At 39.2% G+C, this 24,008-nt stretch overlaps 1 protein-coding gene across 2 annotated transcripts in view; it reads right to left on the reverse strand.

Annotated features, from left to right (window-relative positions):
* LOC129174162 (protocadherin-15-like) overlaps nt 1-24,008 on the reverse strand; it is a 177,590-nt gene that overhangs the window by 122,416 nt on the left and 31,166 nt on the right. The window contains exons 3-6 of one of the 2 annotated variants that reach the window (XM_054765847.1): nt 10,779-10,793; nt 10,516-10,581; nt 2,749-2,909; nt 762-917 (exon numbers count right to left, since the gene is read on the reverse strand). In XM_054765847.1, coding sequence (XP_054621822.1) covers nt 762-917; nt 2,749-2,909; nt 10,516-10,581; nt 10,779-10,793 — 398 coding nt within the window. The remainder of the gene's footprint in view (nt 1-761; nt 918-2,748; nt 2,910-10,515; nt 10,582-10,778; nt 10,794-24,008) is intronic. The other variant, XM_054765837.1, reaches the window with a different exon arrangement.

Here is a 24,008-nt window from a genome sequence, read left to right on the forward strand (position 1 = left end):
TGCAGAAATAAGTCAAAATAAAGGTAACAGAAAATGTTTAGTGTTTTCCAGTATGTTACAGACACAGTGCAAAAAAATAGCATATACGTCATCTTGCATATTTTAATAATAATGAGGCATCTCTGGAACGCTGTGGTAGCTGAATGAAGGGCCGGGAGTGATGAGGCAGAGAAAGGTGAAAAAAAAAAGACAGTGGGAAGTATATGGAGTGTGGCAGAGGAAGGGCGGCAAGGTTGAGAAAAGGTGACAGGATGAAGAGCTGCCAGAGGTGAAGGGATGTAGGAAGAGAGGGCTTGAGGAGACAGATTGAGTTGGACAGGCTGTAGAAAATTGCATAATGAGATATTCTGCAGCATCCGCCCGGGTCTGCCTGCTCTGGCAGCCGCCCGACAAGCGCTCCTGTCCAGTTGGAGCTTTTTGCAAGTTATTTCTGCTTTCCCCCGTGGCTCAAGAGAGCACAGGAACAACAGGTTTGGCATTTAAAAGACTATAGTGTAAGCTGCAGAGTAGCTGCTTTCAATCTTTTTGCTGCTTTTAATGCCAACCTCACCCAATAAATTGCATTTATACAAGCGCGCCTTGTCTGTCACTGGCACTGACATGCGACCCTCGGAGAAGCAAAGGAAAATTGGCGAGAGTTCAAGTGATCGATTCTGCTTCTGCTCTATAACTCTCAAGTCGTGACCGGGGAGTCTTGTACATGCCAGGAGGAGTGACAGCCACGGGGATAAGTATCCGCCGATTGAGGCGCGAGTTTTTACCTCGCTTACTGCCACGTAGTATCTGGGCTGCTGGAAATGTGGCGCGTTGTCGTTGCGATCCCGCACCACGATGCGGACCTCGTGGAGGATCACAGTGCCCACCAGCTCGTTGGTACACTGCACCTGAACCACGATGGATTGGATGTACGACGGCGGCTGGAAAACACAACAAGTGCTTACATTAAACGAGTACAGACAGTAAGGTTGAAGAAGCATTTTAATGACTATATCATCAAAAACTTGTACAGTATATACTTCAAAGTAGTCAGTGTACAGCTTGCATAGCTTGGGGGAGTTGAGGCTGACTGAGAAAAAACATGGATTCCAAAAAGTGACAACTGTGACATTGTGAAGCAGAGCATAATCCCCTCTCTTGGGAAACAGTGTTCCGACATGATGACGAAGAAGACAAGTGCCTTGCTGAAGAAGCTGAAGGTGAAGAAATTGCACCTGTGGGGCATCTTCAAGCGGAAGAAAGGAAGGTTGAAGAGCGCAAGGAAACTAACATCCATTAACTCCACCAGTGATGTCATCATGGAAGAGTGGAAGAAGATTCCAGTAACAACCTGTGCAGCTATGGTGACATCCAGGCCCAAGAGGATTAAGGCAGTGCTACTGTAGATAATAACTGTGCTCTTGATATCTTCACTGTAAAGTGTTCCCAGCTATTGAGACATGTGTATTGAGTGATTTCCAGAAGACAGTTTCCCTCAATAAACTGCAGCTCCCCAATTGCCGACAGCACACATGCAGCCCGACTATGCCGCTACAACCACCATGCTTGACTAAAGACCAAAGTGTCCAAAGTCCAAAGTGTTTTATTGGCCCGTGGCACATTCTGAAAATATCATTTAACAAGAAAACCAAAAACATAAAAAACAAAAAAATCTGCTGTAATTTTACAAGAATAAAGTAAAAACATTAAGACAAAAAAGTTATAATTTAATGAGAAAAAGGTTTCACGAGAATTTTATAAGAATAATGTTGTAATATTATGAGGAAAAATAGCATCCCTTTAGGTGCATACAGTTGAAATACTGTATTAAAGAAAAAAGCAGTTTTTTTCAAAGTTGTAACATTATGAGAAACAAATAAAAAACAATGAATAAAGTTAGGTTGTGGGAAAAGTTATAATGCTCTGAGAGTAAAGTCTCAAAATAGAAATAAAGTCATAATTACAACAAGAAAATTTACAAGAAAAAAGTTAAAATAGTTGAATTTTTTTTTTAAATACAGCAAAAATTGAAAAAGCTGCTATAATTTTTTATGAGAGTATGATCCTAATATTATGAGAAAAATGTATGTCATTTTAGTAGCATAGAGGTGAAATATCAAAAATATGTTAGCTTTTAAAAGTCGTAATATTATGAGAAACAAACAAAAAATAAAGCTTTAATTTTTGGAAAACTAGGTTGGTGAAAAGTTATAATATTATGGGAATAAAGTCCTGATTTTACGGGAAGAAAATATTCAAAGATCATTTAAAAAGAAAGTTGAAATATTTGGAAAATTAAATAAACAAGAGAAGACAAATAATGCTGCTTATTCACCTATATCACAAAGCTGAGTATACATTTTTTTCTTTAAATATATATAACTTCTTAGTATATCTATATCTTTGTTTGTTTACAGAATATCCAAGTGGCCCTTGCACCTTTCATTTTTCAGTATGTGGCCCTCGGTGGAAAAGGTTTGGACACCCCTGCTCTAGACACACTTCTCTTGGTGCTCACATGTGCTGCCAGCTATTTAGACAATAATGGATGTGTGTTGAGTCATTCTCAGTGGATGGTACAAGCTATACACTGACTACTCTAAAGTATATTCAAGATTCCTTTCTATAGTGTTGTCCTTTAAGATGTAGTAAAATGTTTTTTGAAAAGTGAGAGGTGTAGTCACTTCCGAGCTGAATTCGATATTGGACTCTCCAAACTTTTAATCAAATCTTGAACAAATCAAAAAGTAAATCATGATTTTGCATCCATACATCTCTGTCGAGAACCCGTCCAGTGCTGTTCAGGTAAAGGGCTTGCTTGGAGGGGTCCAGAATCACCCAGTAGTCATGGTTGTCCCTCAGAGACAAAGAGATGGTTCGGCCCGGTCCCTCGGCCACGCCATTGATCTGCATGTTCTCCACCAACAGGGTTCCTGAATGGACGCAAGGACATGCAACATGTAAAAGGCTCGGGCAGTTCAGGTTAGCTAGGTGAACGGTGGGCGGTGAAGCCATAGAGGAATTGACAAGGAAGGTGGACACAAGAAAGATATGACATTTTTTTTGCAGCAGTCTGTCCTTGTCTCCGGGACACAGTTTCACACAATAATGATTTGTACATACAAGTATGTTCAATAGCGGATATGGCAACAGAAACAGCAATGTGACGGAAAATGCTTGGATGTGGCCTATACGTCCTTATTATTTCACAATGCATATCATTTTCAAAAGAGGTGTACGAGACGAGAAAAGATGGAAAAATAATGAGCTACCTCAAGCACAGAGACATATGTCTGGGAGCATAGATGCATTTTCAAGTGAACTTACTTGAAATAAACTGTGCAGCAAATCTTCACAGAGCCATTACAAGACCCTCGGCCTCAGCATTATTAGTCAAACAACTATTTTGTGTTTGACCACAAAACTGCAGTCAACATTTGCTGCCTCTTAAGACTGATGCATGCATACAACATGTCTGTTTAGAATGACACTCAAGCTTGTAAATGTTAGAATTATAGTTTTTTTTTTTTTTTTTTTTTACCTAAACAGCAGATTTTTAAACTTATAATAAAATAAATATTTTTTTTACAAACACTGTGTGCCAGACAGTGGTGGAACACTGTTAATTAACAGTGTAGAACAGTACACAGCTAGTTGAAAACAGTGCCAAATAGTGCATGTAACATACATAGATAACAATAGCCAACTCTTCTGTGTCAGTATTGAACAGCGTCCTAATTCCTTAGTCACACGCGGCTGTCTTGGTGTGGGAAGGTGGAGAAGGTGAACTGAAGCGGGTGGCGAAAGTGAGGTGAAGAAGGAGGAGCACGTTTGGGAGAAATGCAGTGGAGATGGAGGAAAATTCGCAAGCTGATGAGGAACGGAGACGAGGTGGGGTGTCTTTGAGTGCCGTGGTCATGTAGCAGCATGGTAATAGTCTTCAACTGGCAGTAGTCCTATGCGAAGCAGCCATATTTCCGTGACTTGACAGCCAAATTCATTGCCATCCAACCATTCATCTTCTATGCCGCTCATCCTCAAATCCATTGCCTTTAACCTGAAAACGGCATCAATGTCATTTCTTCATGTATATGTTCTATGATGGAAGCTTTCCACTACCGGGTCGTCACTGCGTCTACATACTGCGTAGGTGGCGGTATGCGCCTAAACGTTGGTTATGACCTGCCATAAACAGAAGAACAAGAACATCTACATCCCATCGTTTAATTTTGGTAGTCTGTGTGAGATGGATAGATAGATACTTTAATCATCTCCAAGAGAACAACACAGCATTTTATGTTTTGTTTTATATGCTTTATTGTATCTGTATTTCTATTTATTTATGTATAGTATACGTGAGCGCATATGATGTGTACGCCTGTGGCGCTACATACATTGCGTAAGGTTTATGTAGGGTCACTTTTGCTAGATATTACATATTATTTCTGCTGGAGTCATCCTCTGGACTTCATAAGAACCACAGTACAGTGGCACCTTTGAGCACCGCCTTTGAGTCATCATGGTGCGTGGACTCCCCCGGCCGATATGGCAGATATGTGTCAACGCGATCGCTGCACAAATTCCAATACGTCCCCTGTTGTTTTTGTTTTCATTCATCATAACAGGCTTTGCAATCGTGGCGGTATATTTATGGTGTTAATTGAATAATCCAAATTCGACAATGTTTTACATTTGATTTTAGTATAAATTGTGTATATAATTGTGCTTGTTGTTGCTCACTCAACTAGAACGACAGGTTTAGCAAACGCCGAGAATGGTGGCTTCTTGGCGTTTTTTCATTGTTTCCTGAACCTTTAAAGTTCTTGAGACAGTAGAGCATGTTCTTATAAATCGCACTAGGTACGACAGAGAAAGAATTAACATAAAGAGGAAATTCATGGACATGGGAGAGACATTGAGTATAAAATATGCTGTATCTTTAGTAAACCATCAGAGCAGAAGGTCACAAAGTATGTTAGAATTTCTAAAAGCCACCAAACTTAGCAAAAGAGTATCATCAATTTTTGTTTGTAGATATATATATATATTATGGGTATAGCCTGTAAGACACAGCGATTATTCACATCCGGAGGGCGCCGGTAGTGCACTGACATAATTTGCATCCGCCGTTAAACGACAAAGAAGAAGAAGACGTGTTCACCTGTGGAGCTATGTACATTTACGTAGGGTCACTTGTGGAATTGTTGGATATTATCCATTACTTCTGTTGGATTTATCCTCTAGGCTTCATAAGAACCACTCATCATAGCGCGTGGATCCTGCGTGGATTCTGCGTGGATTCTCCTGGATCCAGGTTCGTTGCCGCTTTTATATGTTATATTTCCTTTCGTTTTCATTCATCATAACAAGCTTTGCAATCTTGGGAGTTATTTTAATCTTTGCGGTATATTTATAGTGTTTATTGAATAATTCCAAATCCAACAATGTTTTAAATTTGGTTATAGTATTAACTGTGATTGATGTTGCTCAATCAAGTGTGTGCAACGACAGCGGCAGCAGTGTTAGCAAACGCCGAGAATGGTGGCTTCTCGGGGTGTTTTGGTTGTTTCCTGAACTTTCGTTGCCCTTATGATGGACTATCTTACTAATAGCTTTTTCCGAATTACATATTAGTAGTAGTTCTGAAGTATAGGAGATGTCAAATTAAAACATGGAGATGGAGATTAAAACATGACCACACCAAGCATCATGGGAAATGTAGTTTTTAGCCACATATTAGCTGCACTGGTGTATAAGCCGCAGTGTGCAAAGTTTGAGTAAAAAGTCGCGGCTTATGCACCAGAATTTATGGTGGTTAAACAGCTATCTCCTGCTGACATAAATCATGACTGCTACCAATCACACCTGGATGACCTGGTAAATCAGGTGACTAAAGCAATGCAAGCTATCTCAGTGTGGGAAATGTGGGCACCGCAGGTTGAGATGAAGGAACTGAAAACGAAAGTCACAACTATCCGAGAGACTACGAGTAGCCTGAAGCATAAGAAATTCCAATTCCGCATCCCACAGATTGAGAATGAGAATTTAGTGCAACCACCACCAATCCCAGCCCAGTCCATAAAAGGTTAAAGCAACTCTTCAGGTGAAGTCTTCAAAGCTCATTTAATACACAGTATAGGCGAGAGGATAATAAGATAATGAGATCTTCGATTGACGTCCTACAGTACTGGAACTATTGAGAGTCCTTGAGAACAAGTGTGGAAACAATCCCTCGTCATTGAGATCCTGAGGGAGTCACAGGAAGTATCTTCCATCAAGCTGTACAACCCAAGGTAAGCCATTGAACTCATCAGAAGTATGGAAAAGGCCCAAGCAGATTTAGAGGAATTAGAGGATTTTGGTGCGGTGGAAGATCGACCCACTGTACTATTAGTGAAAAGTAATGGATAACATTGGTATGCAATCCCAGGAACGGCGCTTGTACTTCAACCCGTTCTGCAATTTGATGCCATTTCAAAAGAAAAGGAAAGCAACTTTGAGAAAATCGAACAATACAACAACATAGCACAGTGCCTGTAAAAACCTGACTACGCTATTGAGAGAAAGCAAGCATTTACTATAACATCAGCCTCAACGAGGGACTCTGAAAGCAGTAGGACTTGTAAAGTCGAAAGGCAATTTAACACAGGAAGCTATTCAAGAATATTTCAACATTGCCAACAGTTTCACAAGAGTATGCACTGATGAAAATGGACGGCAAAGTGCATTTGGAGTGAAAGAGTGGCCTAAAACAAATGAGAAATTAATATGCATTCAACCACAGTGGGAGGAAATTTTTCTAAAAGAAATGGCCCAAAAGGTCAAATCACCGGTGGAAGAATGACAAAACGCTTTGGAAGACCCCTTCCATTCTTCCCTGGACAAAACATGTACTCCGGACACAACCTTTAATAGGTTAGTGGCCTACCAAGATGAAGAGGCTGAGCTCTTAATGTGTGGGGTCAAAGCCCATACATTTGACACAGACCGAATTGCAGCACAAATGAATCCTTCAGCCAAAGGAGGATTCCAGTCTCTGACAGGTTCACCCAAACTGTGTTCAAGCACAGGAACGAACATCGGAGAAGCCAAATTTGTTCTTGAGAAATTTTACAATAATAAAATTGAAGAAGATACCAGGAATAGAAAAGATTCGTCCAAACAGAAATCAATAGGATCTTGGAAAATCAACCACATATTTTCACTTGTGATACTTCAAATGCAGCTCTCTTTGACCACACCAGCAACAGAACCAATGTTGTAATAGCATTAAGGAGCAACCAGCTCAGTCAGAATTAATACTGCTGATGAGTTCATTGTAAACAAGAAAACCGTGTAACACCTATGAGTATCAACAAATTAAAGTGCATGCAGAGGTAGATACAACTGCTGGATGCTGACCACTCATTAGCCATCCATTTTCTATGCCGCTTATCCTCATCAGGGTTGCGGGGGTATACTGGAGCCTATCCCAGCTGACTTCGGGTGAGAGGCGGGGTACATCTGGGACTGGTCACCAGCCAATCGCAGGGCACATACAGTAAAGACAAACAAGCATTCACACTCACGTTCATACTTATGGACAATTTAGAGTCGCCAATGAACCTAACATGCATGTTTTTGGAAAGTGGGAGCAAACCGGAGTGCCCGGAGAAAACCCACACACGCACGGGGAGAACATGCAAACTCCACACAGAGATGCCCAATGAAGATTCGAACCCAGGTCTTCCCAATCTCCAGACTGTGTGGCCAACATGCTAACCACTAGGCCACCATGCGACCACCACTCTTTATATATGAATTCATTTTCTAAATTATGGTTTGCAGTGCATGAGAATGTGGAAACAACAAAATCTTAGGCCAAATGGTCATTAATTAACAAGTATATTGCACCATCCAGCAGCAACAGAACCAATATTGTAATAGTGGTCAGGAGCAACCAGCTTAGTCAGTATAAATACCGCTAATGAGTTCATTGTGAACAGAATGAAGTGCAACACACATTAGTTTCACACCAACAGCTGAGTAGAAACAGTGCATACACAGGTTTACAGTGCATGCACAGGTAGATAAAGCTACTGGATGTTGACCACTCATCATGTATAACAAATTCATTATGTAGTTTTAAGAATTATTTGGAGTGCATGAGAAAGTGGAAACAAAAATGCAGCTTTCTTTGACCATATGGTCATTTATTAACAAGTATATTGCACCATACAGTAGCAACAGAACCAATGTGTAATAGTAATGGGTAAACTGCTCAGCCAGCATTAATATCACTGATGAGTTTATTGTAAACAAAAAAAACAAGCTGCTGAATGGGTTTGATGAAAGGACAAAGGTAAAAGACAAACATCACTGAAATGAATGCACTTTGTGGCAGGAGAGTCATAGGAGAGTCATAAAAACAATATTTGTTTCTCCATGTGCTTCCACATACAACATCTGCACAAACACACACCGCACAATCTAATATCTGACACCAAAACTGGGTCACCGCCCTGTGTGCTCCTGCAGAAACTCCATTGAATTGCCATTACATGATTTGCTGATGTGGAGAAAATGGCGGGGGGAAATTTAATCAAATTGCCTTCTTTACATTAAAAATAGGATAGAAAATTCATGGAGAGCGTTTCAGCCAATGTGGTCTCAAGGTCCTTGATGCTGGTTTCTTGGGTTGCCTTGCGCAATGAAGGAAAAACACCAGAAGGGAGATTCTGATAATTCAGTCCCTTGTGTTGTACTGTATCTAATTTACCTCACTATGTTCACTATGTTCACCGTTATGTGCCTTTTTGAGAATTTGCGACAGAGTACTGCTTGTGCAGCGCTGGATTAAAACATATAAAGAGAAAATGAGCTTGGACACGCAGATAGTGATACTGGCCACCTTTAGATGTGTTGTATTAGTCATGCAAGGATTAGAATTTGATGATGATCTCTTTCAAAACAGCTTCCATAGGTTAATGTGGCCAAGTAACTGCAACAGCCGGATCCTGACTCTTGTAAAAATATATGGACTGGAAACCTAATTAATGCCACCGGTAAATTCTCTAATTTAAAATTACAAAATGACTGCAGTGAAACAAGTTCATTAAAACAACAAATTGAGCAAACCTAACATGAACTTTGTTTGATATATTGTACAAATCTGCTGAAAATGAATCTGTATGAATAAGACGAGTGGTCGATACCATGCTGGATATTGATACAATTCGCTAATTACCTTAAAACGCTGCAATCTTATTTTGCAGGGGGCTAATGCGCTGCATGGAATAACAATTTCCATTAGAATCCAGTCCTTTCAAGAGTACATATTAAAAGCAGAGCTGTTTACTTGAAGAGGTCAGGGCTGAGGACTGCATGGAATTACACTCATTTTATACACTGATTATCTGATGAATGATTGACTGCGTCGCATCTTACATTTCTCTAAGATGTAGCTAATGCATGCAAATAGTTTCGTCACTATATTATTGGTCACAAGCACATGAATGACGACAACGCACACACACTGCGCATACGTAGTACTGGCATGTTTATATTGTGTGCATTGTACTTGCCTTGTATTCTAATGAATAGATCCATTTTAAACTCTGATTAGTTTTTTATGTACACAAACAGCCACAAATGAACTCCATCTTGAAGGACAACAAATCCCATTACTGTGCAGCTGAGACACAGTGCACAAAAGAAATGAGCTACAAATAGAAAGGAAAATACCCTCGTATGAAATATTTCACAATGGGAAAATATGTAAGTGTATGTTTACCTTGATTATGAGCCTTGTTTACATCATGGGTAAGTCTATTTGCTACTACTTCTATAGAAGTAGTTTGTTATTAAGCATTAGAAGATCAGCATCCAGCAGCTTTGTCTAAACTCGTGCGTATTACGTTTGCCATACTGTTGTTTACAATGAAGTCAACAGCAGTATTAATGCTTGCTGAAATGTTTGCTCCTTCCTGCCATTTCAGTATTGGCTCTGTTGCTGCTGTGTTGTGAAATATATATAAAATATAAAATATCTAATAATGTAAATTAAATTAATTCAATTCCATGTCCGCACTAAGTAAAATGGGAGCATCATTATATTTTTTCAGTAAGTCCCTTAAAAATATTTCCATTTCCATTTCAAATTTTCATTGAACACTGAACTAAAATTACACTTGTTGCGCTTGCTTTGTTCCGACGCTCGATTAAAAATGTTGCCTCCAGTCTCAAAAGAGGTTATGAAAGACTGCATCTGCTCCACTTAGCCTTTTTATGATTCAAAAGACACAGGTGGAGCAGTAAGACTTCCGTTGACACCTGAGCTCAAGTTTGTGGAGAAGACACGGGCCCTCCAGCAACGGCAACGCTCAGCTGAGGCCTGATGAATATTAATGAGCGCAGGTTACACGCCGGCACCAATTGGCAGCTGTTGAAAAAGGTCAAGAACTTCTCGCTGTATTTGCACAAAGTTTGGGCAAGACTATGTTAAAAGTTCCTGTAGCGTATGTCCTGATTCAATCAGGTGGTAATTGAATTAAAACTTACCATTGGGACTCTCCTCATCTATGGCAACAATGGTAGCAGGAGGACCAGAACGAGAAAGTTTGCATTCTGAAAGACAAATTATAATCATTAGAATATTCATCATATTACAAGCATAGAGACACATCCACAGCGTATTTATCATTCTCTACAGCAAATGCAGTTATAAGATGATGTACTGTATAGATAAGACTTGTGATGCAAGGTTGTACAGGATTAACATACAAACATTTATAGACGAAAGGAAGAGTAGAAATACTCCTCACCTTCATATTGCCAGTCTGTAGCAGGAGACCCACAAGCGGGAGGGAAGAAAAGATGAAGGAAAGCAGCCAGAAAAAACGAGAAGAGGAAAAAAATTAGAGAATAAATCTTAAGGCAGTGAGTGGCTTTGAGGTTTTGAAAAGAGCACACAAAACAGCACCTGGAAAAAGCTGTGCACTCTCAGGTGCAATGTTGACATGTAGTATGCATATTTTCCACCTGCATTCATAACCACTTTAAAAGAAAAAAAAACACCTCTTTTGAAATGATTTGTACCCAAAGCAAGAGTCTGGAGGTGCCAATGTGGCATTCAAGTATTCAGAATGGTCTCGTCACTCAACAACATCATTCAATCTCCAGGACAGTCAACCTAGCGTCCATGTTTTCTGTTGCTTACAGTTTGGAAGGCCACCGAGCAGTTTTTCCAGAAGCAATAAATACGTATTTCATAGAAAACTATAAATTCATAGTTGTGGTTGGCCACAATGTATCACACAGTGCATCCTCAAATTGTTCACAACATTCTTTCGAAGCCATAAAAGTGGTTGCAAAAAGAACATTGTTTTGCCTTTTCTATAGTTCTATTAACTGTGACGTCCAACACAACAGCAACCACTTGTGAGTAGTTATACTTCATTTTAGTTTTATTCTAGGATGACATGCAAGAAGAAGTTTAAACAATAGCATATCTGAATTGTGTTGTCCAAAATCTGGCTTTAGCCTGGATTTTAGACAGTTTAAAAGTGCTTTTAGTAAGTCCTACTGGGGACTCGCGAGGTCGTGTGTGTGTGTGTGTGTGTGTGTGTGTGTGTGTGTGTGTGTGTGTGTAGCTTTAATGCTAATGAGCTGTGTTTGTCTGTCTCTGTCTGTCTCTGTACCTGTCTCTGACAGAATGTGTGTCTCCAAAAAGCACTATTTTACACTTTATCCATTTTGTTCATGCACAATAGTATTCCTTATTTATAAATCAAATATTTTCATAGTTAGAGCATAGAAAACCTGTTTGCGATCTTCTAAATACAATTTGTAGCATTATTACAGCCCCACTAGACATGAACTAACACCCCTACAGTAAGCTTTACACTCGTATTACCCAATATTGTAGACACAATAACAGAAAATAAGCCATTTAAGACTAAATAAGACTTGTGCCTGTGTGCGTTGCTATAAATCTGTCTAGGGGACCAGAGAGAGTGGCGGACAGGAAGTCAGGAGTCAGGAGTTCAGAGTTTAGTTTCAGCTTGCCAAGGGTTACAGCCACAACAGTAGCATGTGTTTTTATTTGGAATTTTTATTGGGGTTATTGTGCCTGTTGTGAGATAGTTCAAACCTGCCACAAATGCCTGTTGTTCCGGTACTGAAGTCAGGTGCTTGTGTGCCTCACCAAACATTACAGTAACATTGCTGATACATAGCGACTAATGTAGAATACTACGTCGTTTGAATATCTTATATTCGTATTATAGTTCATGGATCAATTTTTTGTGTGAAAATGCTCAATTTAGGCAAAAAATGCGTAACAAATAATACGTAAATATACCTGTACATACACTACCGGTCAAAAGCTTTAGAACACCCCAATTTTTGCAGTTATTTTTTTAATTTCAAGTCGATCAAGTCCAATGAATAGCTTGGAATGGTACAAAGGTAAGTGGTGAAGTGCCAGAGGTTAAAAAAAAAGGTAAGGTTACCCAAAACTGAAAAATAATGTGTATTTCAGAATTATACAAAATACCCGTTTGTGGGCCCTGAAACAGGGCCCACAAACGGGTCAACAATTTAAAGCTGTTCCGCAGAAATGGAGGTTGATCAAGCCTTGGCAGTTGGTGCAACTAATTCCAGGTTCCAAGTTCTGGAGTAAAATCCACACAAGTGGAGTTGAAAAAAAAAAATTGTAGCCTAAATTAACTACAGTTGACTTGGCAGTGCATTATAACGCCTCTGTTCGTCAATATATCACTATAGTGATATACCATATAGTGATATAGTAGACGTACTACGATGTGTACATTATCTTGAAAATCCGCCTTTGCATTATGAATGTTTTTTTAATTGTGCGTGTAGGCATACGCACATGTCTACCACTGCACGAAATGAAACCAACTCCCGTGAGTCAATAACTCCATGTTCTGTTATTAAATGATGTTTAAAAACATGAGATCATGTTGTGCATTTTTTTTTACACATAACAAAACATTTTAACCGTCCACACACAAACGCTGAAGCCAAAACGCATAGAAAAATATGCATCTTTAAAATATGTGTATTCATGTGAACATAGCCTTACAGGAAATATAGCAGACAATACGACAGGTTTGTTTGGTTTGCTCATTCATCCAACACTTGAAGCTCAAAAGGTGGAAGAGAATTTGCCGTCTGGATCCTTTCTAATTGTGCATGGTGTGCCAGTCAGTAACAGTAGTCACTAGTTAGTAGACCAGCTGGCCTTTCAGAGTGCATTTGTTTGGGGGTGTACGTGCATGACGGATGTGCATCCCCCGCTTGGCTGCCTCTTTATTCAGTGTAAGTCAATGCCCCTCGTTGTCTATTACGAGGCAGCCACTTGTTCCACATTGTGCATCTCTATGTATTTTTCGTAGTAGCTCGCATACTTGTCTTCCTTCTGTCTTTTCTCATCTGCCCCCAGGTTTTACCTGTCAGTCTGCTTTGCTTCTCCAACCATCCCTACTAAATGAAATGAAACGCTATCAGTCAGGGCTGTAATTTAAAATGACAATGAGATCACGCAATGAAAGTGGCCAAAATCTTGTGAAAGGCCATAAAAAGATATGACGGTAATTTGAAGGAGTCCATCTTTCAGATGTCTGCGCTAAAATTACAGTAATATTGGAGGCAATTCTGTGAAACTAACACGAGTATTACAATGGAGATGAGATTGGCATAGATGCAACACCCTGTTAGCGGCCCTAAATTGAATCATGCGCCGCAGTAATTTGTGTTATCTCTGCATCGCAGTTGAATTAACATAAGGTCTGGTCTCACTGTGGAAAACTCACTATGGGGGATGATTCACAGGAGTATGAATTGCAAACCCACAGGGTCTCATTGTTGCGATATGAGACTGTTACAGCATTTGTTTCATGCTCTACCTGTCACACTTTCAAGATTGGCATCTGTAAAACTTTATTCTTTTATGATAAAGCATGAAATGTATGACTTGTTTCAGATTTGTAATCAAGAACGCAATTTCTTTCAAAGAATATCCGCCATTTGACTGTCTTAATGGTTGCCTAGCCTAGCATAGATTTTATGAACATCAAATGTGAGAAAAATCTAACATCCTCCTCATTTGTTTGCTCAGACGGTCGCTTTTGAAGTTCTGGGTTTTCATGATGTCATGAGGAAACCCTCCTTCCTTGTGGACATGGCATAGACGAACCCACCCCTCGCTAGTTGAGCCCACCCTCATGTATACGCCCACCACTTTGGAAAAACACAGGCTTTGCTACACATCTTAAAACAAAGCTCTGCCCATTATCCTGTCAGTCAGCTACAGACGTGAGAGCTGTAAGTTTGACTATTTTTTTTTCTTCAGCAAATAGGCTAACCTAGCATGATGTTGCTGTTAAAATGCAATTGTAATGTTAGCACTGTAGCTCACCTAGCTATGCTAATATTTGTGTCCTCTTTATATCCTCCTGTACGTGATAAATGTCATCTATTATGTTGGACAAGTGCAGAGTTACAGTGTACAGCTAAACATAGCTAATTAGCATTAAAGCTACAGACACAAAAGAGCATATTCCCAGAAGGCTTACTAAAAGCACCTTTAAACTGTCTAAATTCCAGCATCAAGTCTACATTTTGGAGCGCTTTCCATACACGATTGTGGAACTTCTGGGACTTCAAGTTGGTGGACAAGAAGGCTTTCTGTACTTACTTGCTGTATTTTCAACACTTCTTAATTTAGAGACATTTTCCACACTGCCAGATCATCAAGCGTTCTCTTGACTTTCGATGATATCCAATCTGTGGTGTTCAGTCAGGGCCAGCAAGGCCACTATCAGAAGCACTGACATACATTAATAACTTACATTCTGGTATTTGTTCCATGAAATTCTATTAATTTACTCCAACGGTCAATTACTTTTCATTTAACAGCATGTCTCTTGGCTGCACTGCTTCTAGTAGTGTAGTTGTATGTTTGATATCAGTTTGATATGTTGCCATATCAGTGCTATCTGCCTAGAGGATTCCGAATCAGGAGTGCTGGCCCATGTCACATAACTCTATTAGCAATGCTGCTTTTTTTTTAAATAGTCAATCAGACTTCAGATTCGCCTCTCAGCCTCACAGTGACAGCAGCACTTTTCCATCCTCTGATTGGTTTATCAGAGCAAAACTGTTCTACGAGCTAAGTCAAGCCCACAATGGCTGACTGAGCAGGAGAAGTGGTCGGAGCATTCTGTCTTGTTCTTGGCTTGATGTATGTTGTGGCAACAACCCCACAATGCAGAGCGCAGGACCCAAATGCAGGTAAAAGTATATTTTTTATTAATTGTGGAGCAGGGCAAGGATCTGGCTACAAAGAGAAATAATGACAATGCTCTGACAAACCAAGTAGCGCACACCTGAACTAAATAAAATCGTAATTAAAATTACCAGCAGGTGTGAGTGAACAAAAAATGCCAAGCAAGAAAACACAGAGCTGGGCAAAACAGGAAATACTACAAAATAAAGGCATAAAACAGGAACTAAGGCATAAAAGTGAATACAAACCAAACTTTCAAGCGGGATAACTCACGGAGCATGACAAGGGGTAGCGTGCCCTCCAACCACAAGGTCCTCTCCTCCCTTTCCCTCTTTGAAAACTAGGTGAAAGTGATGTTAAATCTTAATTTCTCCATATGTCATGTTTGTGGCATTGTTTTTTAATTTAAAACTGTGCATGCTAAAAAGCCTTTTACTGCCCAATGAGTACAATAACAGTCAAATTAAACCATCCAACCATAATCTCCTCTCCTCCCACTCCCTTTTTGCAAAACTAGGTAAAAGTGATGTTAAGTGTTCAGTTGTCTATTCATTTGTCATTTGTAATTTTTTTTTGCATCATTTTCAGCATGTAAAACTAATTACGGTCTATAAAATGTGTTTTGTGTTAAGATTTTATGGTATGAAACAGATTAATTGGATTTGCATTCTATGGGAAAATTTGCTTTGGTTAGAGTCCATTTTGGTTTGATTCTGACCTTCTGGTACGGATTAATGAAGCAAACCAAAGAACCGCTGTATTGCTTCAGGTGATGGAGTAACGTAGATGTTTGGAGTCGTCTGAACCCTTAATCAACAAGCAGTTCTATTCAGGCTCATTACATTTGGCTGAGCGACAACTTTGCACCAATCACCAGCGGAAACTAGTCACTAACTCAAAGTTACAAGCTGTAATGTACGTCAGGCTTATCGGTGACAATGTATTCTAAGATAATTGTTATAATTAGTGATACAGTATTGGTGTTGCGGCAATCGGGCAGACACTTATTGTGTTGGAGTTCAATGCACATTTGCAAATTGTACCAGTTTTTGTTCACTGCCACTCCAGTGTGTAGAAGTTGCATTCTCTTATCCACTGGTGAGAATACAGTCTTCTTGTGGAAGTTTCCAGAAGAAAAAAAATAATCAGTGAAATGACTTTGTGCACGAGGCAAAGTGAATAAATCCATCTGATGCCAGGTTTCTTTCAGGCTGATGAAACGCTCCACAGAGAGCCGTGCAAGGGGAACAGGGGTGACGTTTTTAAGGTGTAGACCACATAAAGGAGAGAGGGGGGCATCTCTATTCAGACAACATCACAGGGAATCAATGGGAAGACTTTGTGCTTTTCACATTTGTTATCCATCCGATGCCTTCTAACTGAAACATTGAGAGCATCAATATTTTCTTTATTTACTTCATGAATTCAGTCCATGTAGACTTGGCAGGCCGAAGAAGACGGAAGGCGTTGCCAAGAAACTCTCAGTGAGGACAAAGACGTCTGGGAGGTGACCATGACGACAACACCAACTACTGTTGCTGTCTCCACAAGACGCAAGCGCAACATTACACAGACTAATCAACACTCAACACACACACAGACTCTAGCGTTACCATCAAATATACATGCTGGACGGTGACTCAGTGGAGCATCTGGCTGATAAAGACTATCTTTGTGTGTGTACAAAGTCAGGATCATAGGATACAAGGATGAGTCACAACAAAGAAGGTCTGCTGCCTGGAACCAAACAGACTGACTTTGGGATGGTATAACATGCCTTTAAAAACTATAAAGTAAAAGAACAGAAAATAACTCTGAGGATGATATTTAACCAATTCAAAGATGTAAGGTATGATAACAATAATGGTGAATTATACATTAGGAATGATGAAATTATCTATAACTAGAAAAGCACTTGGAGAGCACCGACCACCACCAAGCGCCATAGTTCCCCCCCATTTTGTTTCACACCAAAATAATAATCCTACATTTTTTTGGATCAGTCTTTGATATTTTTTAGAACCCTTGTGGAAACTCCTGTATTTTTGCTCTGACCATTTTTTGTGGAGTTATATGCACAAATGCCAAAAATGGTCATATCTGGCAATGTTAAGGAATCCTTTAAAACCCCCCCAAATTTAATCAGTTCTTCCATATCTCATTTCCAACAATTCCTGAACATTTCATCCAAATCCATTCAAAACTTGTCAAGTTATTTTGAACACAGATACAAGCTTTGCGCTTGGCAGAGGTAATAATGATAAGATTGACAATAACTGTTATTAATCTGATTGGCGACATCACCATCACTGCAATAAAACAACATGACAATACAGGGTTTCCCCTAGGATTTTTTTAAGCTGTGGTGGTGGGCTGCATGGGAGGCAGACTGCCGCCGTTGTGTTGTGCCTCCACTGCGTCGCTGTGGCATTTTTTATTTTTTAATTTTTTATATTTAAATATACTGTTGGTAATAATGTCAACATTAGGGTCTTTTTCACAGGCTTGAGCAACAAATGCATGAATTAACTTTAAATGCCTTTCTCGCTGCCTTTTCTTCCACTTCTTATCTGTCAAGTGCCAACAGGGCAGACAGGTGATTCCGCTGCATGTTTTCCAAAATAAAGTATAGTGAAACATTTTTATGATATTTGATAGATATAGATATTTTATTTCAAATTAATTGTGTTCAATATGTAAATAATAGGCTATACATGTATACAAAGACATACCTCATACTATAAACATAGAGGATATATATATTTATTTATTTTATTTATAAATATGAGTATTTATGTTCATTGTACATGTATATCAAGGGTGCACACAATCAAAATGATCTACAACTTACTATAAAACATATACCATGTATAAAATCTAACCAGTAAACTTTGCAACTACTATACTAAATACTAATGATTAGTATTTCACATTCACAGTTTCAAAGTTTACAGGTCATCAAAGTAGTTGATATCGTTCGGTAATTCGCAGTTCAAATCAATATGGCAATAAAGGTAATTACACATAATTCCTCAATAGTTGTGTACATAAACTGAGTAATATGTCAGTGAAAATAGCTACGTAGCGCTCATCATGCATTATGTCCAGGTAGCATTTGCTATACAACATTACAGATACTGTATGAGAAATTTAAGGATTATGCAAAAGACAATTCAGCCGTAGTCAAGGCAACATATAGTCAAGGGTTTCAGCAATGGGCACATCTTCCAGTTCCTTGTGAAATAGTAGTTTAACCAACGAACTTGGAGAAAACACATTTCAATAGTATAGTTCATGATGCAAGTTGCATTATCCATGTGTTTTTCGCCTCTTTTCTGACCTATAAATGTTGTTACAATGTTGTATTCTCGTGTTAAACAACTCATTTCCTAGGTGTGGCAGCTTTTATTGAGCCGTAGCACCCTGCCACGATCCATTACATGTAGCAGAAACCCTGCAATACCATGAATAAACTAGAAAAGCACCTAGAGAGTGCAGACTTTCGCCAAGCGCCATAGTTCCCCCAATATTGTGATTTACACCATAGATATTAGTCCTACATTTATTTTATCCACATACTTAGATTGCTAATCTTAGCATGCTAGCAATGCTTACATGCTAAAGTTACCATGTTAACACGTAGCATAATAGTGCTAAGTGTTTATATACAGTATGTGTCTAGCTATGAATATGGCTAAAAATGCTACTATGCCAATGTTAGCATGCTAGAACATTAGCAACAACATTAGCACGCAATATACCCGGAAGGCTAAATGTCCCAAATGAGTTGAGAATTTTGACTTTGGAATGATCTGAATCAGTTGCGAAATGTGGAAGTATTTAGAACTCTTTAGATCAAAGCGTTTTTGCATTCCGAAAAATGAGAATGTCAAAAAAAAGTGGGAATTCTTGGTATGTGGAAAATGGCATGAATGTCCCTATTTAGTTGAATTTTTTGATAATGGAACGGTTTGAATCGATTGAGAAATGTGGGAGTAGCTAGAAATCTTTAGATCAAAGGCATTTTGCATTCCGGAAGAAAAAAATGTGGGAATTTTTGTGCTAATAGCATGACTGTTCTGACTTTGTTGAATGAGTTGATGTTGGAATGAGGTGGATTGGTTGAGAAATGTGGAAGTAGTAGTAGTTAGGAAAGGAAAAGTGTGAATTTTGGTAAAATGTTGTATTTTTTTTCAGTATAAATATAGGTAGCCTGAACGTCCTGAACATGTTGAACAGTTTGATGTTGGAGTGGCTTGAATCGGTTGAGGCAGTAATGGCATGTAATATTTATTATTTGTAGGGAAAAGGGTGAATTTGGGGAATTTTTAAAATTTTGGAACACCCCCAAAATGTTATCAGTTCTTCCATATCCCATTTTTCGACAATTGCTGAAAATTTTTATCAAAATCTGTTCAGAACTTTTCAAGTTATTTTGAACACAAACAGACAGACGGATAAACACCAGCAAAAACATAACCAACCAAATATGATGACATACTGTATAACATATGAACGTGATCAGTAAATACAGTAAATTGCCACCTTTTATGAGAAAACAGTGTCAATAACTAGGGTTCAGCATCGTTTGAATTTGATCAATCCAGTTCCGACATGCACTTACATGGGTGCAGAATATCAAACAACAAAAGATTTGTCTCTGAGCTGTGAGTCTTGAGCTACCATATTAGCACGAGTATAGTTTGCTGCCTCAGTGCTGAGGTAAGCTATTTTTTTAGCACACCGTTATTTTGGTGTCGCACGTAAACAGGATGGAGTGCACATTGCCCTTATTTTGAAGTCCGGAAGTGTGTTGTGTGGGTTGAGAAGGTCTCTGGACTTTTGCTAAAAGAGACGCGCTGATGATATACATGAATACATACATGCACATGAGCTTTCACATCAGCGGGCATCCTGACAGAACAGTCATTTGTTGTTTGACAGGGGAGTCAAACAACAAATGACAGATGTCATTTGTTGTTTGACTTCCCTGATTTTGACTGTTTAGAGGAAGTCCAACGTAGCGCATCAAGGACGGGTTACTGAATCTGGAAGTGTTTAATCATGTTGGCAGTGCAGCATCCTTTGCATGATATTGTGTTGCAAATGTTGCACTGAGCTGACGACTCTTTTTTAATGGCGTCAGCCAATAGAAATCGGAATGTTAGGCCCGGTTCCCATAGATGCTCCAGACTTGATGCCCAACCCTACCCATAACACTACTAGTTAGGGTACATACCAAGTTCACACACAGAACACATGAAATGAGGGACAGGAAGTGCAGTATAAATGTCCATCGTCTAATCTACTTTTTCAACACATACAGTATAGTGCAGCCAGGCCTTTGGCTTGCAGAGACATAGGTAGCGATCGTGCCAATGAGAAGCCAGAGATTGAAAATGCTCCTCAGTGGATAAAGACTTGGCATTCTCTGTGAAATACATAAAAGGATAAGACCAAAGCTGTGTGCCATCAGTGTTCAGTAGAGATTGAGAACAAAGCTACAAACTGTCAGTGTACTTGGTCCTTTACTCTTCCTGATGTATACTGATGACCTAGCTTCACCCTTAGAGAACGACCTCCACCTGTTTGCAGACGATTCAACTCCTTATGTTACCATTGAAAACCCAAAACTCAGAGAAATATCTGCAGAAAGCCTGCAGCGACACTTCGATGCCATTGAAAAATGGGCTTCTGAATGGTGCATCACTTTCAATGCCAGTAAAACTGAGGAGATGATCATCAGCAGGAAACGAGAGCAGAGTCACACTCCTCTCCGCTTCATGAAAATGAAGCTGATACCAACGAGAAGCATTACTCTCCTTGGGTTCATTATTACCAATACCTTAACATGGACTCCTTGTATCAAAGGATTATACATCCTGAGACCTCCATAACCAAGCACGAATCACCATCTGCAAGGCATACATACAAACCCTGGAGTATGCGTGTCCTATTTGGAGTGGAGCAGGCACCACAGCACTTACACTATTAGACAGGCTGCGGAGGAAAGCCCTCCGATTACTAAAAATCGAGAAACCACTCAGCAGGAATTCTTCCACTCAAACATAGGAGGAAAGTTTCATCCCTTTGCACTTTTTACAGACGCTTCTTCATGAAACCATCCATTGAAATAGCTCGAGTCCTGCCTGATGAAAGAACAAACGCACGCATACCTCGATCTTCTGCAAGTACTCCTACGTAGTCAATACTCCCAAGTCCAACACCCAGTGTCATCTTCCTTCCTACACCCCAAGAACAGCCAGGTTGTGGAACTCCCTCCCACCAAACATGTTTCCAGATCTCCTAACATGAACTGTTTCAAGTCAGTAGTTAATGCACATTTTTTGAACAGTATTATTAGCGAATGAAATGCAAATCGGCTTTTTGTGTCGTGGCTATTTATATACATTACATTTTCATCTATTTGATGGCACCACCAGGCCTTGAACCTGCTAATAAAAAATAAAAAAAATAAAAATTAACGTGTTAACGGCGGTATCTAATTTGTGACATTTTAGTGTAATTAACGTACGTGTATCATGGAAAGCCACCCCTCTTTGTTATGACAGCACACGGAGGTACAGTGTAGCGTCCCCACAGACTCACACAGAGTCTGACACTATTTATAACTTTATTCTGAACCCACACATCAACAGCAGTGCACTTCCATCACCATATACTGTATGTGTCTCCAACTCACAAAACGTCTCTCCTCGGACACTTCCTCATTCTCACCGCACTATCGCGAGGTACATTCACTGACACTCAGAGCATTCCAACAGCATCTTTATTATGTGTGTAGGTGTGGTCTAAATAAACATAAAGACAAAGAAAGGCTATACATGGATATTCTTATTAGGGCTGTGTTTGACTAAGGATTTTCATAGTCGAATCTGACTCATTAGATTTTGACCATAGTTGTTTTTTTGTTTTTGTGAGCACACCTAGTAAATAGATTTCATTTGAAAAATGAAAAAGACTAAAACACTCAAATAAACATGGTAGGTGTGCAACAACAGTACTTTTATTTATTTATTGACAGAGACAGCAAGACGAACAAAACAGAAACAAGGTGGGTATATCACACATCAGAAAAGTCCACATAGAACAGGAACAACATGGCTTGAAAAACAACAACTGCCCAAAACCTTCAGTTAGTGGTCTAACTTCTTGAATTAAAATTCACTGTTGGGATCTAAAATTGAGTTGGCATAACAGCCTTACTCATTTTAAATGATATTCAATCATGTTCAATGGTGTTCAATGGCGTCATGTTCAATGATGAACCAATGATACTTCCACACTTTGGATGATTTTTTTAGTAGCCATTATGAGCCAATAAGCCCGTTGATGGTGACAGTCTTCCTAGCGCTCAAAGCTCTCTCTTACCCCATCTCCTTTTGATTGTGCCACTGAAGTGGGTGATTTTATTTATAAGAAAAACAAAGACATGTAGTCAGAATGGTACAATCTTGACCACATGACATTGTCATACAATTCGACTGCAAGATTGATAGTCGAATCAGACTCCTCCAAATGGAATCATTGAATAGTCGACTATTCTAAGACACCGCTAATTCTTCTCACTTACACTCAAATTAAGTCACTCTTGATGTAAAATATAATCATTAAACTCACTCATTGTTTCACATAACACACACAGGTTATGCTGGCCAGGTGCTGTTGTCTTAATGCACAAAAGTACAATTGTTGTACAATTTGTTGTTTTTAAGTATGCTCGGAAATCTTAGGATATACACTGAACGTGAACTCCACTTCAATTACGTAATGTCTTTGAATGCAACTGCTCATTTCTCATAACAAAGTTAAAGTGTGATTCAAATGTTCTGCTACTAAAGAGACTAGTGTTGGTTACATTTAGTACATTTTCAGACATGGTATCATTTAGCTTTGTTTAAATTTTCTGTTTATTTGGAGCTGTTAATACTTGTACATACTAACAATGTTCCCTCGCGCACTGCCCTCGAGCTGTCTACGCACCGCAAAACCATGCTGCGCACAAAATACAATCCAACCTGAACTGTGAATGAAATAAACACATAACAATTTATTCTGTACCATTTTGCAATGTAACGGAGTGAGTGCCAGGAAACAACAACAAGCGGAACACATAACACAATGATGAGCACCATCCAGCCAATGATAAGATCCTGTTTGCCACAGCCAATTAATTTATTAACAGCGCGTTACATGGTACACGCCGCTGTTTATGGCAGGTTAGCATATAGCTAATGCTGCTTGCTAACCCTGTATTATGGCTAAACAAACGAACAGAGCAACAGCGTCTGCAAAAGCGCTGCTTTATAAAACATGCTGCAAAGCCGAAGTAGCAAGCCAGTTTTCTGAGTGAAATGTGTGGACTGACTGTGTGGCGTAACCGTGCATGTTTTACTACCGTGCTTTTATTTTGATGGCTAGACGTACCGCATACAGGAAGTGTTACGCCGAGTTAGTGTTGCTGAAGGGACCGAAAGGTCGGTTGTGAGTTACTTTTATTTTATTTTAATATAGACAAAAGTAAACATATACAACAAACATGGCATCAATTTGAAGTATATTTCCATGATAACATAGTGCCACAACTGGGTGCTTTAAAACAGAAAGTGAAAGTCAAATAAGGAAATTAAAGTATACCTATTTAACAATATAAATGGTAAACAAGATAATAAATTGAAAATAAAATTGTAAACTATGGGTTTTCTACAATATTCAGATG

Source organism: Dunckerocampus dactyliophorus, chromosome 2 (assembly GCF_027744805.1).
Source record: "Dunckerocampus dactyliophorus isolate RoL2022-P2 chromosome 2, RoL_Ddac_1.1, whole genome shotgun sequence".
Taxonomy (NCBI): Eukaryota; Metazoa; Chordata; class Actinopteri; order Syngnathiformes; family Syngnathidae; genus Dunckerocampus; species Dunckerocampus dactyliophorus.